General features: G+C 61.0%; 1 protein-coding gene across 6 annotated transcripts in view; it reads right to left on the reverse strand.

Annotated features, from left to right (window-relative positions):
• The window catches only part of SLC41A3 (solute carrier family 41 member 3), a 20,888-nt gene extending 8,345 nt beyond the window's left edge, over positions 1 to 12,543 (reverse strand). The window contains exons 1-3 of one of the 6 annotated variants that reach the window (XM_024983334.2): positions 12,455 to 12,543; positions 9,549 to 9,801; positions 38 to 145 (exon numbers count right to left, since the gene is read on the reverse strand). In XM_024983334.2, coding sequence (XP_024839102.1) covers positions 38 to 145; positions 9,549 to 9,761 — 321 coding nt within the window. In that variant the 5' untranslated portion in view covers positions 9,762 to 9,801; positions 12,455 to 12,543. The other 5 variants (XM_024983338.2, XM_024983333.2, XM_024983335.1 and 2 more) reach the window with 5 other exon arrangements.
• Between the last annotated feature and the right edge of the window lie 3,366 nt (positions 12,544 to 15,909).

The raw sequence follows: 15,909 nt of genomic DNA on the forward strand, positions 1-15,909 counted from the left end.
TCAGAGCCTGGCCCCTCGGGCAGGCAGGGTCGCTCACCGCGGTGGAGAGCCTCGAGGCTAGCGTCATCTCCAGGTTGCCCTTCAGACCCACCAGGGGCGGCACCAAGGTCAGCAGGTCCTTCATCTCCGTGAACACCGGCCAGTGCTGCGGGGCCGGGCCGGGCTCAGTCCAGGCTCGCGGACCGCGCGTCCCTGCCCCGGGCCCACCCCGGGGCACCCCCTCTCCCCACGTGGCTCCCGGGCCTCAGACTGTGCTCCGCGGCCCCGCTGCGGGCTGCTGGTCCTCCTGCGGGACTTTTACTGCGTTTTTCTGGAAGGTCCTCCATCTACTGAAGGCTTATTTCACATAGACTGTCGCTTCAGCACCGGGGAGTCACCCGCTCAAGACCTGAGTCCCTGCTGTGACGGCAGTGCCCTTGCTTCTCAGCCCGCCCCTCGCTGTGTCTATGCCCTGGGGACAGAGTTTAGCCCTGCGTTCCTGCTCTGTAACCACCGTCTGACGGACCTCCGCTCTCAGCCTAACTGGGCTCGGCCTGCGTGTCACCACCCCCTTCCCGACCTTCTACAAGTTTACAATCGAAGGGACTTGTTTCCTCCCCCAGGCAGGAAAGCTGCGAAGTCTAATAACTACCTCTCTTCCTTGAGATGGGCGCAGGCGTCTCAGCCCCCCGTGAAAGTCCCCACCTCCGCCCGCCCTGCGGGGACTTGCCCTGTCCACCTGGGGCCACAGCGCCCCCAGGCCACGACCTTCCACCCCGACCCCCCTCCTGCTGGGGATCTCAGTCCTCCCAAGCCCACCCCCTACCCCACAGGGGGAGCAAGAGCTGAGCTGTCGGCTGCGACCCATCCTCCCCTCAGGGGTCACCCGGACCGGGAGGTGGACGCGGCCAAGGAGGGTCGGGAAGTGGGGTATAGACACGTCTGGGCAGGTGACCTCTGGGGGCTGTGCAGGGACAAAGCCAGCGACGCCAGGCGCCAGCAGGATGGAAGGCCAGGGCCCCGGGCGCCCGGGTCCAGGGGAGGGGCCGGCTCGGAGCTGCCTGGCCTGCAGACCCCCAGGGGGACCCTGGAAGCTCGGGGGTCTGCTGTCCAACCCCAGGGCACCTGCCCCGTGGCCTGACACCTGCCCCGGCCGTAGACATCCCCTGGGCCCCCAGTCCCCCTGGGCTCCACGCCTCCAGCCCCTAGCCGCCCTGTGGCCTTCAGCCGCACGTCCGGGTCACGTGGGCCCGAAAACTGGCAGGACGAGTCATTCAGCCCTGACGCCGCCTCCCTGCGGTTCCAGTCCTGTGCACACACGCTCACGTCCCATGGACACACGCAGGAACAGGCAGGCGGGCGGGGAACCCGGGCTGTCTCTCAACTCAGCTGGCTCGCCAAGCGGGTGCTCCTTGCAGTCGCCTCCCTCCCGTGCTGGCGCCCGTGAAGCAACACGTGTGTGTTTAGAACAAAGAGCCGGGACGGAGTCAAGAAGGCTTCACCCTCAGCGTCTGCATCCTGGCGCCCTGGCCCGCTCCCCTCTGTCCACACGCAGGGTCCCTCACCTGGAGTGTCCGCTGCTGCTCACGCCCCCCAGAAACACCACCCTGAGGCCCAGCAACGCGCCCACCAAGTCTCCCACCCACCGCCCCCCTCCCCGCCTCCCCGCTGCCCTGTGTCTGCAGGGCGCCCAGCAGCCAGGACACAGACGCCAGGACGGTGGGGAGGCCTCCGTCTGCTCAGGGTTCAACCAGATACGCTGGAGGAACCGACCACAAGTGGCCTCGTCCACCTGCCCAGCACGTGGCTCACCCGGATCTGAGAAGGGCAGACACTGTCCTTGGGGTTCCCGGTGCCCACGTGCACAGTAAGCCCCAGGGAGGTCTGGGAGGGGCCACAGGATCGGCAGCAAGGGGCCCACAGGGGTGTGGCCAGGGCTTAACCTCGTTTCGTGGGGAGAAACGCCGACTCCCCACTTGGGTGGAAACAGTCTTGGGACGATACTAGCTGACACTCCTAGCCCCTCACAGGCCTCAGTCCCCAGACCCCCAAACGGGCTCCTGGCCCCAGATGGCGCGGGTGACCCTGGCCCCGGCCCATCACATGGCCACCTGGGGGCCGTCCACGGGGCCGGCTATCAGGCCTGAGGCCGGGCGTGCGTGGCTCCAGGGAGCACGGCCTGCACATCCCAGGGCTGAGCCAGGCACACCCCCCACCACGCGGGCTTCCCCCTGGGAGCCCCAAGGCTGCAGCCGGGGGCGGGGATGAGCAGGGAGTGCGGAGCGAGGGAGCCCTCACACACCGCGTCTGCCAAGCGGGAAGAGGGCAGAGGTTGTGATCTCCAGGGCCGCTGGCCCTCCTGAGGGCTTGTGCTCTGGGCCTCCTCCTGGACAGGACCCCAGAGAGTCGGGAGGGCTGTCCTGCCATCCAGCCGGGCTCTTCCAGCGTCCACAGGAGGGTGACCTGGGAGGGTGACCTGGGGGGCAGCTCCAGGGAAAAGCAGGTGGTGGGGACCCAGCTCCAGCTGGCAGCAGTTGAGCAAGGGCACCATCCAGTGGGCACCGTGCACTGGGCTGGGCGGTGGGGATGTCCCGAGAGCCTCGCTCAGAGCCGGGGCCCCCAGGGGGGACGTCAGATGCCCCTCCAGCCCAGGGAGATGGGAAGCCACCTGATGTCCCCTTGGGTGACTGGGTGTCAACCCCAGTCGCGTCTGTGCACACAATGCAGTGTCATGCACACGCCACCCCCCCAAGGTGAGAGGTGACCCCCCACCCTGCATCCCCACCCTACATCCTCACGGACATGCCCAGTGTCTCCATGACACACTCTCCCTGCCTCTGTGACCCAAAGGGGGCTCCTGGAGCTGACCCGGAGCGCACAGACCCCCAAGCCTCCCAGCAAACACTCCTGATGGAGACCCCAGCTCCACGTGCCCTGTCCCACCTGGACTGCTGCCATGCTCAGCACCCCGCCCCCCTGCCCCGAGAGGCCCCCGGCACCCTCGGGCCACCGGGCCAGCCCCATGACCCTGCCCAGCTCACAGGCGGAGAGGCTGAGGCAGGGACGCCTGATCCCCCTCGAGAGGAGACAGAGGCAGGATTTGAGCCCCCAGGCCCCGCATCCAAGCAGTTCCAGCTTCCAGGCTGGGCGTCCCTGCAGGCCGACCGTGCAAGGGTGTCAGGAGCTCTGGACCTCAGGTGCCCGCATCCCCAGGAGGACCCGCCTGCCCGCCCCCAAGCCCAGTCCCCCTGCCCGGCCCTGGGCCTGTCCTGCGGGGTCTGATGCCTGGCGCCCCTCGTACGCACCTGCACGCGGTTCATGAGCAGCCCGGCTGCCACCACACCCAGGCCGGACAGCAGCACCGGCACCAGGACCTGGCCCACGATGCTGGCAGCGGGCTCGGGGGGCGCCCCCCGGGGCCAGCGGGCAAGCTCGCAGCGCACGCCTCTCAGCCTCCCGCCCTGGAAGCGGAGCTCCAGGCTCAGCCGGGTGACCACCATGGCGAGGCCAGGACAGCCTCCCAGCCCGGGGCGCCCGCACCAGGCTGTGTCTCCCAAGGGGTCCACGCGGGCGGAGCTGCCAGCCTCGGGGGTGGTCCTTACCACCCCTCGGCCAAACCCGGAGTGAACGAGTGGGGAACAAAGGCGGCAACTGAGCCTGGGCTGCTCCTGCCGCGCACCTCCGCGGGCCAGGCTCTCCCCGCTGCAGGGGCCGCCGTGTCCACGGCAGCCTCCCCCAGCTGGCCGCCCACGCAGACACTCCCTGTCCCCCCGGAGCGACCTTGATGGCGGCCAGCTGCCCGGCCCACGCTGGCCGGGGCTGCACCAGGGAGCTGGGCCACGTGAGGCCAGCCTGGCTGAGAGCGTGAGGGACCCGCCCCCCAGGCAGCTCTGAGCCCCTGAGACCTGTCACCCCTCAAGATCCAGAGGCCGCATCCCACGGCCACTCAACCCCCATGTCCGGGGCTTACGGCCACAGTGAGGCAGCACTCACAGAAGGAACGTGGCCCTGCTCTCCCGAGGGATGCAGACCCGGAAGGGGCTTCCAGGGCCCAGGCTCATCCTGACATGGTCAGACCAGCCCCGACCCCGACCCCGACCCTGAGGGCAAGGGGGTCCTGACATGCAGAGAATGAGGGTCTGCTGTGCCTCCCACAGGGGCCGGGGCAGCGTCCAGGCCTGGAGGCAGGCTCAGCAGGGTCAAGGCCACAGGGCACAGAGCCTGGACCTGCCCACGGCAGGCCTGATGTTGGCCAGAGGGGTCCCCGGGGCCAGCCAGGCCCACGCCACGGAAAGGGGAGTGGAATCGTGACCGCAACGAGGACAGAATGCTGTGCACCGCGACTCTCAGGGTGAACGGTCCGCCGTGACCCCGGCGACGCCTCGCACCCTTCACATGCACACAGGCCACAGCCCGTCCATTACCAGACCCTCAAGACGGCCCCGGGACGCCCACCAAGAAAGCACGGCCTCCAAAGGCCCTGAGATGGCTTGGCCCACAGCCACCCCCAGGGAGCAGCCCAGGGGGACCAACCCTCATCCAAGGTTGGCGCCCCCCGACCCCGGTGACCGCCTCTGAGATGAGGGTCAGCGTGTCCACATGGGCAGGGGGTTGAGAGTGCGGCACGTTTCTAAGGACAGCGGGGCAGGGGCTGAGTGTGAGGCCACTGTGTTCAAGACAGACCCCTCTCGGCGGGCCCTGTCTGGACACTGGCCGCCCCAGTCCCCAGGCCGGCAGCTGGACCGGCCCCCGCAGCCACTAGTGACCACTTCTGGCCCTAGCACCTCCTGTGATGTCTTTCTAGTTCTGACCATGGTCCAGCGTCATAATCCACCTGTAATCCTGCACCGTGGGCCTCTGAGCCACTCCCATCAGGACAGAAGATGAGGAAAAAGAGCTGTTTGCGTGTTTCATACAGGAAGAGGCCCCCAAGGGAGCACATATACATCGTTACAACAACGCTTCTCATTTTTGTTCAAAAAATAATGAGAAATGAACACACACACACAAGCAGTTAACAGTTCAGAAGGCTATACACCAAGATGCTAAAAGTGGGTGTGCCTTTGGGGGTGGGACCCTGAGTGACCTTATTTCATAACTTCCTGCGCATCTACCGTGGCTGCTGGCTTCTAGGAACCATCACACACACTCCACTAAACACAAATGAAAGGAGCCCTTGTGTGCGGGGAGCTATTCCTTTCCCGGGCGGCCTGGGAACAAGACGTGTCCTAACCCAGGAAACCAGGAATGTGATTCCAGCAGGAGCTCAGCTGGACTCCGGGCGGTGCTGGGCAGCAGGAGGAATCTGGGTGACCTTGAAGGGTCCTGCCCTCCTTGGGCCTCAGACTGCCGCCCCAGCCCCCCAGGAGGGTCTCAGTCCCCTCTGTTCAGAACCTCCCAGAAACGGGAGCCCAGCCCCCAAGGGCCCAGAGCCATTGTGTCAGAACCACCCCGCCCCCGACTCACCAGCGAGGGCGATCGTCTCGGGGTCCTCAGTGGGGACCGCCTTTTCCCAGGAGCACAGCCTCCCGTCCTCAAGGTCACCTTGAGCCCGGACTGGTTCTGAGCAAACTGGTCACTCTTAAAGGCCTGAATGCCCCCAGCCCGTGCAGACCCAGTGGTCAAGGCGGTCATGTTTTCAGTAACAAACAGGAAGGTGGTCTTCATTTCTGCTTCCGCCGTGGCCAGCCTGGCCCACCTGTGAACTCGCGGGACCGAAGCCTCCAGCATGCCGGTGGCCTACTCCCTCGTCCGAGGCCTCCCCCCCGGCCCCCTGCCCAAGGCCACCCAGCCGCCCCCACAAGGCTGCCGCCACCCAGCTCCGCCCCCTTGTTCCCCCGGAGCCCAGGGGCCCCGCCCGGACCCCGACCAGCCCGTGGCATCAGACGGGCCAGTCACCCCTCGGGGGAGCCGGGCACATACGCCTACAAGCCTGCCCCCCAGGCAGCTCAGACTCCTGAGCTCAGCTCTCACAGGCAGGACCCTCCCAGGCCTGGGGAGTGTGGCTGAGAAACAAAGACCTCCTCTGCCCAGGGTGGGGGGGCAGCCACCCCCAGGATGCCCTGACCCTGACCCAGCTGCTTTCCGCTGACTGACGAGATCCCGACATGGTGAAGGCCCTGGGACGGAGCCCCGGGACGGAGGCCAGCTGCGTGGCCACCCTCCCTCTGAGAGCTTGGTGTGGCCTGTTCTTAGTCCTGGACAAAAACAGACAGCCTCACCGTGGACGATGACAACCCTGCAGCTGGCATCCCATCCGAGGGCCCACACCCAGCACCCGGGACTGGGGAGACGCTGACCCCCAGATGGCAACCCCTAAGTGTGCCTGCTGCTGGAGGTGCGGTGTCCACGCTCTGCCCAGTGCCCAGCTCAACAGCCTCTCGGGGCCTTTCCCTTCATTTCTCAAGGTCAGCCCGCATCTCCCGGGGGGCCTGCCACCACCTCTGGCGTCACCACCAGCCAGCGATGGGAAGATGCCGGTCCTCGGACGTGTCGTCAGCTGGAGGTGACGCCACTGTCCGCCCGCGCAGTTGCCCTGCCCTGGAAACCGCATTCTGGGAGACGCCAAGTTTCCTTCTGACCCTGCCCACATGAGCTCGGGTTTCCTGGGACCTGCCGCGGCTGAGACTGCCCTGAAACAGCGGCGGGAGTCAGGTGCTCGCGGGCGATCCAGGGCCTGGAGTCTACCCACGAGGTGGCAGAGAAGGCACAGTAATGGGAAGCCTGGGGAGACCTGTAGCAACCTAGTTGGGCGCCTGAGACAGGCCAGAGGAACACGACAGGGGTGTCAAAGTCTCTCTGTGGAGCTCTGGTTCTGGGGTAGGTTCCTACACATGAGCACGGCACTACAATCCGGGTGGTCTGAGACCTGCGGCTCCAAGTACAACTTATAAATTGGCGCGTGTGCAAGGGATTTATATCTGTGTGTGTGAACATACAGATGTGCATCCACGCGTGTACAAATACACATATGTACGTGATCTGCACACCTGCGCGTGTACCTGCTCGATGATATTATATTGGTATGAACACGTGATGAAATAGGCTTTTTGAAAATCTCTGGGATAGAGAATAAGACTGCAGGGCAGGCGAAGAGGCTGGCGGCAGGGCGTGGGGAGGAGGGATTTTGCAGGGGAGGCCTTGGGGGGCGCTTCGGGGCGTGGACGCCCCCTGGTGCTGACTCACCATCGGTGTGAGAAGCGTGTGGGGCTGGAGGGCACCAGGTCATGGAAGGAAGGAGAGGGCAGAGGGTCTGGGGCTGAGTCAGCCGGGGGCAGAGACTCTGGCATCACAGAAGCCCTGGTGGGGCCTGACGAGTTCCACGAGGAGTCTGAGGGGCAGCTGGCTGCCATGGGGACCTGGACAGGGCCCGGAAGGGCCACTGAGACCCCTGTGGTGGGGAGAGCAGGTAGTGGAAGGATGCGGGGGGCACGCAGGATGGACAGTGGGGACTGTGGCCCCGGAGAAGGCAGTGACCAATCACTGTGGCCACGAGGGGACATGGGTCCAGCATCAAGAAGGGTTGCCAAGGTTTCAAGAGCAAACAGGGCTCTGAATCTTTATGTGGCACCTCCTGATTTTTAAGTGTTGGTTTAAAAAATGTTTGTATGTGAGAGTTGGGCTATAAAGAAAGCTGAGCGCCGAAGAATTGATGCTTTTGAACTGTGGTGTTGGAGAAGACTCTTGAGAGTCCCCTGGACTGCAAGGAGATCCAACCAGTCCATCCTAAAGGAGATCAGTCCTGAATATTCATTGGAAGGACTGATGCTGAAGCTGAAGCTCCAATACTTTGGCCACCTGATGCGAAGAGCTGACTCATTTGAAAAGACCCTGATGCTGGGAGGGATTGGGGGCAGGAGAAGGGGACAACAGAGGATGAGATGGCTGGATGGCATCACCGACTCAAAGGGCATGAGTTTGAGTAAAGTCTGGGAGTTGGTGATGGACAGGGAGGCCTGAAGTGGTGCGGTTCGTGGGGTCGCAAAGAGTCGGACAAGACTGAGCAACTGAACTGAACTAAAAAAGTTTAAAGCACCAGCCTCACCGGCTAAGTGGCAGACTAGGACTCAAACCCCGCCTGGATCCAAATCAGTGAAAGGCAGGCCCGGGTTCCCTGGGCAGGGACCTGCCACAAACAGGAGGCAGCGCCAGCCCGCCCCATCTGGCCACGCAGGCCCGGGTTCCCTGGGCGTGGACCCTGCCACAAACAGGAGGCAGGGCCGGCCCGCCCCATCTGGCCACGCAGGCCCGGGTTCCCTGGGCGTGGACCCTGCCACAAACAGGAGGCAGCGGCCAGCCCGCCCCATCTGGCCACCCATCCCAGATGGTCTCTGTTCTCAGCTCCTTCCAATCAGCAGGAATGACCTGGCTGCTAACGGCTTCAGGGATCCTTAGGAACCACGCCCTCCCAGGGAGAGACTGCACTGATGAAGGAACGGGGCTCTGACAGTCAGAGAACAAGAGAAGGGTGGCGCGTTGGCTACTTTGTCGTCTGGTTCCTAACTGTACGGTGGTCTGTTAGGGTATAAACTGAGGGCCCTGCCTCCTCTCAAAGACTGACGACAAGAGACGTCAGCCCTCAGGGAGTGATAATCAGAACAGGAGCGGACACTTGACGGCAGGGTCAATTCTGAGAGATTCCAGTGGGAAGAGGAGAGGGTGGGATGATTTGAGAGCAAAGCACCAAAGCACACACAGTGCTACACGTGAAACGAAACCAGCGAGAGGCGACGCACAGAGCAGGCCCCCCAAGCCGGCGCTGTGACGCCCTCCAGGATGGGGGCGAGGGAGGCGGGGGCTCAGGGTGGAGGGGACAAGGGTACGTGCTGTGCGTGCTCAGTCGCTCAGTCGTGTCTGAGTCTTTGCGACCCCATGGCTGTAGCCCACCAGGCTCCTCTGTCCATGGGGATTTCCCAGGCAAGGCTACTGGAGTGGGTTGCCATGCCCTCCTCCAGGGGATCTTCCCAACCCAGGGATCGAATCCAGGTCTCTCACATTGCAGGCGAATTCTTTACCAGCTGAGCGACCGGGGAAGCCTGGACACATGCATACCTATGGCTGATTCACACCAATATATGGCAAAACCCATCACAACACTCTAAAGTGATCATCCTCTAATTAAATACATTAATTTTTAAAAGAATTGGGGAGGCTGAAAATGGGTTGACGAACAAGTCTCTTGTTTTTCAAGAGCATGTATACAAAGCACTGACACCAAAGGCCGCCCTCCCCTCTAAGCATAGAGTCTTGCTTGAACATGAAACAGAGCTGAGAGAGAAAGAGGCGGCACTCTGACACCATTTAAGCACCTGGATCATGCCATGCCTGAAATCCAACCCCTCAGCTATTCCAATTATATGAGCTAATGATTGTCTTTTAAAGCGTACCCTGGGTCAAAGTTCATCTCTGTCGTCCGTAACTGAAAGACTCCTGCCCAAATGATAGAGAAGTGGTGTGCGAGAGCAGAAGGCCCCGCCCCCGACCGCAAGCTGGACAGTGCGCAGCGCCTCCTCTCCAGGCGGGCACTGCACAGCACCTCACCCCCAACACCCGCATCTGTCCCCTCCTACCTGGAAATAGTGCAGAAGGATGCCTGCTCCAGACAGCCCTAGGCCTGCAAACAGGAAGGGCAGGGTCACCTGGCTGCCGATGGACCAGGCGGTCTCCCTGCTGAGCTCGGGCCCCGGGGGCGTGGAGGCCGCCCTCTGGCTGTCGGGGCGGCTCCCTGTACCGAAGGCCTGCAGCAGCCCCAGCTCCTCCGGCCGGCGCTGGCGGGTCTCCATGGCGGCCACAGGAGCACAGCTGGGCCCTGACAGCCTCAACCTGGGGGCACAAGCGACAGACGCAAAGGTTGGAGAGAATGAGTAAGTCAACAAGCCTGTGGCTGACCAAGACAGACAGACTCAGGTCTTTAGGAGGGAACATTACTTCCAAACTTAAACATTTTTAAATAATTATGAGGGAATCGTAGGTATGCTGACAAATTAGAATACCTAGATGAAATGCACAAATTCCTAGAAACATACAGACTAACTAAAACAAAACTTTTAATGTAGAAGACCTATAACAGAAGACTGAATTAGTCATGAAAATACTCTCATAAAGAAAATTCCAAGATCCGACGACTTCAGTGGTGAATATCAAGCACGCAGGTTGAAAAGGAAGTAGTGTAACTACCTCCATGTAGAAATGGCATGTGCTGTACATAGAAAACCCTGAGGAATACGTATACACACGCACACACACATGCACACGTATGTATACACAGATGCACACACACAACTATTATAACTGATAAACAAGCACATTAAGGTCGTAGGATACAAAATGGTTAGAAAAAAGTTGTTGTATTTCTATACACTAGCAACAAACAATCCAAAAATTCAGAAAACAGCTGCATCTGCAATAGCATCAAAAAGCACAAGCTACGTAAGAACACATTCCACAAAAGAAGTGTAAAACTTTGACCCTGGAAACTGGAAAATACTGTTGAAAGAAAATGTTATAAACCCAGCAAATGGAAACATATTCCATGTTCACAGGTCAGAAGACTTAATATTTGCTAAGAGCGCAATATTTTTCAACTGATCTACAGATTCAGGGCAATCCCTGTTCAAATTTGGCCAATTTTGGTGAAAATGACATGATGATCCCAGACTTCATGTGGAAACGCAAGGGACCCAGAAGCATAAACAGCCTTGGAGGAAAGTGTTCAGAGTTAGAGAACACGCACTTGAGTTCAAGACTGAACCGTGAACTACAGTGCAAAGTCCAGACGACAGTAGGGTAAGACTAGAAACAAGGTCAGTGAGACCCAACTGAGGATCCTGGAGAAAGCCACACACCTACGGTCAGCTGGTTTTCAACAAGGAGGCCCGCGCTATTCAATGTGCAAACAAAAGTCTTTTTGACAGCCCCCGGTGCTGAGACGCCACGTGCACAGGAATGAGTCTGGATCCTTACCTCAGAGCATACACAAAACTAACTCAGAGTGGGTCAGAGGCCTCAGCTAAGAGCTAAAACCGTGAAACAGAGGAGAGCATAGGTGAGAGCACAGGGCCCTTGGATGAGGCTCTGGTTCCTTAGATGTGACGTTCAAAGTGCAAGAGACCAAAGAAAAGTTAAGTAGAATGGGGCTTCATCAAAATGTCAGAGTTTGATATTTCAGAGAACTCAATCAAGACAGCGAAAAGACCACTCTCAAAATGAGAGGATATTTGCCAATCATATATCTGATTAGGGTCTGGTTTCCAGAATACAAAAAGAGCAGAACACAACAATAAACCCAACTTAACTCTGGCACAGGAGTTGAATTCTCCAAAGAAGATTACACAGCAGCCATAAGCAAGCACATTAAAAGATGCTCAGCACTAGCTGTTTGGAAAATGCAGAACAAAAGTACAGGAAGATGCCACTGAGGGTGGCATTTTCAAGGGTGTTCCATGTTGATAAACAAGTCAGCACGCCGTTCCTTTTTAAGGCTGAGTAACATCCCATCGTGTGGCTGGATCACAAATTGCTCAGCCCCTCGTTCCGGCTGTTGGGGCTAATGCGGCCCTGAACATTCTCGGGCAAGTCACTGTGTGGACAGGGGCTTTCTGTCCTCCTGAACTGGACATTTCAAAGGGAGATTTTTGGTGATTTTACATCTCAGCAGAAAGTATATATGAATCACTTACGAATTAAGGTCAAGGAGCAGAACGCCCCCAGCCTCCCCAAACCCCGAGCCCCTCTCTGAAACACCGGCTCCCCACCAGTGCCCACACCTCCGTGCCCTGCCCTTAGCTCCCCCAGCACTAACATCAGGTCTGGGACCGGATCACTCACTGGTGCTGTCCACAGCAGGGGGGCAGGGCCACTCCTGACCACTCACTGGGCGCGAGATACTGGACCCAGTAGCTGCCTTCCCACCCTGCTGGCCTCTGCTTTAGGGAGCCCTGGAACCCGGGGACCGGAATCCCAGCTCCTTCTCCCCACACACGCGTGTCCTCGGAAGAGTCACATTTCTGTGCTTCCACAGGGTGGCGAAGAGGTAAGGGAATAAGATGACCTGCATCGCAGGACACGTGGCCTGCCCGCACCCGGCACAAGCTCTCGGAGGCTCTGCGGTTTCAGGTCAGCGCTCTTTATTACGATCTCAGGGGAGCGCCTGGGGGCCCTTAAAGGCCGGCGGCGCCAGACCCACTCGGGCGCTTTCAGATCCCCCGCGGGGGAGGGGCGCGGGTCTCAGAGCTGCCGGAACGACAGCGCCCCTCTCCCGCTGCGAGCCGGGGGATGCTCGCCTCCCCTGGCCGGGTCCCGCGGACCGAACCTGCAGCCCCCAGCCCTGCCTCTTCCGCGAGCGCGCTGCTCCACCCTCCCCGGGCCTGGACCCGCGTGCTGCCCGCTTTGTGCGCCCCGCCCCGGGCCTCAGAGTCCCCTGCTGACCGCTCCGTGCACCCCGCCCCGGGCTCAGCTGGCGCAGCGCCGCACTCACCGGATGCCCTCGGCGGCGGCGGGAAGCTGCTCGTCAGGAGGAGCAGCGCGGCCGCCTGGGCCACCGAGAAGGCGGGACGGCGACAGTCTACCCAAGCCCGCCCAGGACCCAGAGTCCCCGCCCCCGCACCGGAGTCCCCGCCCCCGCCCCGCCCAGGACTCGGAGTCCCCGCCCCTGAACCTGAGCCCCCGCCCCAATCCAGGGTTCCTCTGGTCCGGTGCCGCCCTCGCCCCGCAGGCCGAGCGGACCAGGACTAGGGGGGGCGCTGGGGGAGGATCGGGCCCCGGGGCGGGAGCTGGGGAAGGGCCGGGCCGCAGAGCGCCTTCCCCATCCTCGAGCGGTGACGCCGGGTCCTCGGGACTCTGGCGCCGAGACCCGCCCAGCGCGGGGGTGGGGAGGGGCTCGGCCGGGGCGGACGCGGGGAGCCGGTCGGCCCGGGGGAGGGGCGTAAGGGCCCGCCTGTCCCCGCCGGCTCGTCCCGGAAGCGCTCGGGAGGCCTGGGCATGCGCTTCACTGCGCCCTTTTCCCCCCTCTGAATCCCGCCCCCGCACGCATTTTTGTTTTTCCTCCAACAGTCATTTTAAAGCATCCAGCAGACATGTTACACCTGTACATCAATTCAATCCAGTCGCTCAGTCGTGTCCAACTCTGAGACCCCATGGACCGCAGCACGACGGGCCTCCCTGTCCATCACCAACTCCCGGAGTTTACCCAAATTCATGTCCAAGTCGGTGATGCCATCCAACCATCTCATCCTCTGTCGTCCCCTTCTCCTCCCGCCTTCAATCTTTCCCAGCATCACCTGTACATACTTAAGTCTTTAGTGGATAAGGCCAGTTTTCTCAGACATCCCCATAAAACCAGCATCATATTGACAAAGTTGACAGCACCCAGCGGTTCAGTTTTCCCCGATGGACTCAAAACTGTCTTTTGACCATTGGCTTGTTCTGGCCAAGGTAGGAGGAAGGGTGAGACACACCCCCCGCTGCAGGGGGGGTCTCAGGCGCCACTCACCTGCAGGGTTTCCTGGGAGCATGCTCAGGGTGGAGTCAGAATGGGGCTACCCTCTGCAGGGAGGGGAAGGGTGCAGCCCGGCCCCAGAGTGACTCCCTCAGGGACTGGAGTTTTGGACCTGCTCGCACGGGAAGCCCACCTGCCCTTCGGTGCCGCTGCTCAACGGACCCCCGGAGCACACGGCTGCCCCGCCTCCTTAAGGCTCGGCGGACCCGGGTAGTGTCGGGCGCTTGTCCTCGGCCTTCCTAGCTCCTTGGAGGCGTCTTGGCCACGTCCCTGTGCTATATTAAGGAGGATATTTTTGCCTCTCGCACTGTGAATTCCCCAGGGGACTCTGTGGGTTCATCCTGTTTCCCACCTCCAGAAAAGACCTGGCAATGAGAGTATTTGGGAGGTGGTCCCAGGAATCCCTGTAGGACAGTGCAGGTTGGGCAGGCAGGGGAGGCAGCCGTGGGCCCCCGGAGCTCAGCCCTGTCCTGCTGGGATGCTGGGGGCCTCAGAGTACCCCCACCCCAGGCCCTGCACAGCTCCCATCCTGCCCATCCCTAAGTGAGGACTGGTGTTTACTGGACTGCAGTGCCCTGGACCTTCAGGCCAGGCAGGTAGGTGGCTGCCCCCTAGCAGAGAGCCCTCCTGGGAATCCCCGAAGGTCCCATGGGCCGGCTGCAGAGGTGCAGATGGCATGGTGTGTGCTTTCCGGACATCACCGCTGACCCCCAGGGCCCCTCTGTGAGCTGATGAAGAAACTCGGGAAGAGTCACTGCACTCGCCCAAGCCCACGCCTGGAGAGTCAGAGGCAGGTCGGACCGCTGTCTCCACCGGCCAGCTCTGTGGACAAATTCAGGACCTAGGTGAGCAAATGCAGGACCACCCTCTGGTCACCCAGGGTCTAGCTGAGAGGTGACTGCTCCGTGGGTTATCTGGCTTTGGTATTCAATTCATATCACATGTATATATGAATCAGTAAAATTCTCAGGAATGAAATTTGTTCTCTGATGACCCTGAAAACATGTCAAGGCCCTCGCATTTCCCACCTCCACCCATGAGGAGACAGGCCTGCTCTCCAAAGCATCCCGCGGTGCTGGCTCCAAGGTGGGGGGGTCAGAGGTGGGGGGGGGTCAGAGGTGGGGGACCCCTGCCCCTGCCATAAGGCTTCCCAGGGCAGGCAGGCAGGGGGTTTTCTCCACCCTACAGGCCAATTCCCAAGCAGGAGGACTTACCTGCTAGCAGTAACAGGGACTCAGGTGTGGCTGAACTGCAGGTTCCTCCTCGAGCTGGGGTGTCAGGAGCGATGGTCCGGCTCCTCCTGGGAGCTGCGGAGGGAGCAGCTGCCGGGAAGACACCCCAGGGCCCTGGACCTGAAGGATCGAGGCGACAGAGCTGCCACTAAAAATAGTCTCACAGGTCTGGCTGACTTCGTGTTGCAGAGAGGCTGGCAAAGGAGGAGACCTGGGGTCAGTGAGAGCCTGTCCCCTGGCGCCACCCCAAAGGCAATGCCCTGGTGTGGAGGTTGGCAGGGTGTTAAAAAGATGAATGCCAAGTGGGCTTGTCATACATTGTCAGTGTCAGCATCTGTGACAGTGTGATTTATTTGTAAGATACACACTTGATTTTCATCTGCGGTTCCCAGCAAAGAGCTCCTTAAACCCTTGGAATTCCCTTTGGTGAGCGGGATGAAGGTGTTTTTTGTCCTGCAGATGAGGTGACTCCGGGAAATCTTACCCAAGAGGAGGGGCCACCGGCCGCCAGGGGAGCCACCATGTGACCAGAGCTCAGAACGAGGGTCCCAGCCCCTGGCCTTCGGGGAGGGGAGGGGCTGGAGGTGTGATCAGTCGCCAGAGGCAAGTCAGTTATGCTGGGGAAGGAATCCTCCAGGGAAGCCCCAAAGGAGGGGCCCAGAGAGCCTCCGTAGGGGGGAGACTGCGAGAGAAGGGGGGGCCTGGGGAAGGTGTGGGAGCTTGGGATCCTCCCACCTGCAGGGGGGAGACTGCGAGAGAAGGGGGGCCTGGGGAAGGTGTGGGAGCTTGGGATCCTCCCACCTGCCACTGTGTCTCTTCCACCTGCATGTTCCTGAGTCACACCCTTTTATTAATATAAGGAAAAAACCTCCGATCTAGCAAGTAAAGTGTTCCTGAATTCTGTGAGCTCCTCTGGCAAAGTAACTGGACCTGCAGAGAGGGTTGTGGCGGGGTGGTCGGCGAGGGTGGCGGGAGTCGCTCTGCTCTGCAGCTGGTGGGTCAGGACCACACATGCCCACCTGAGGCTGGGGGCGGGGAGAGCCTCTCAGGACCACACCCTTAACCTGAGGGAGACAGTGGCAGAACAGGGCTCCACTGAGGACCGCCAGCTGGTGTCTGAAGTGGGAGTCTCTTGGGGGCGAAGTCTCGCTGCGTCCAGGGAGATGGAGTCAGGACTGGCTTGAGCTGACCCAACTGTGTCTG

Source organism: Bos taurus, chromosome 22, assembly GCF_002263795.3.
Source record: "Bos taurus isolate L1 Dominette 01449 registration number 42190680 breed Hereford chromosome 22, ARS-UCD2.0, whole genome shotgun sequence".
Classification (NCBI taxonomy): Eukaryota; Metazoa; Chordata; class Mammalia; order Artiodactyla; family Bovidae; genus Bos; species Bos taurus.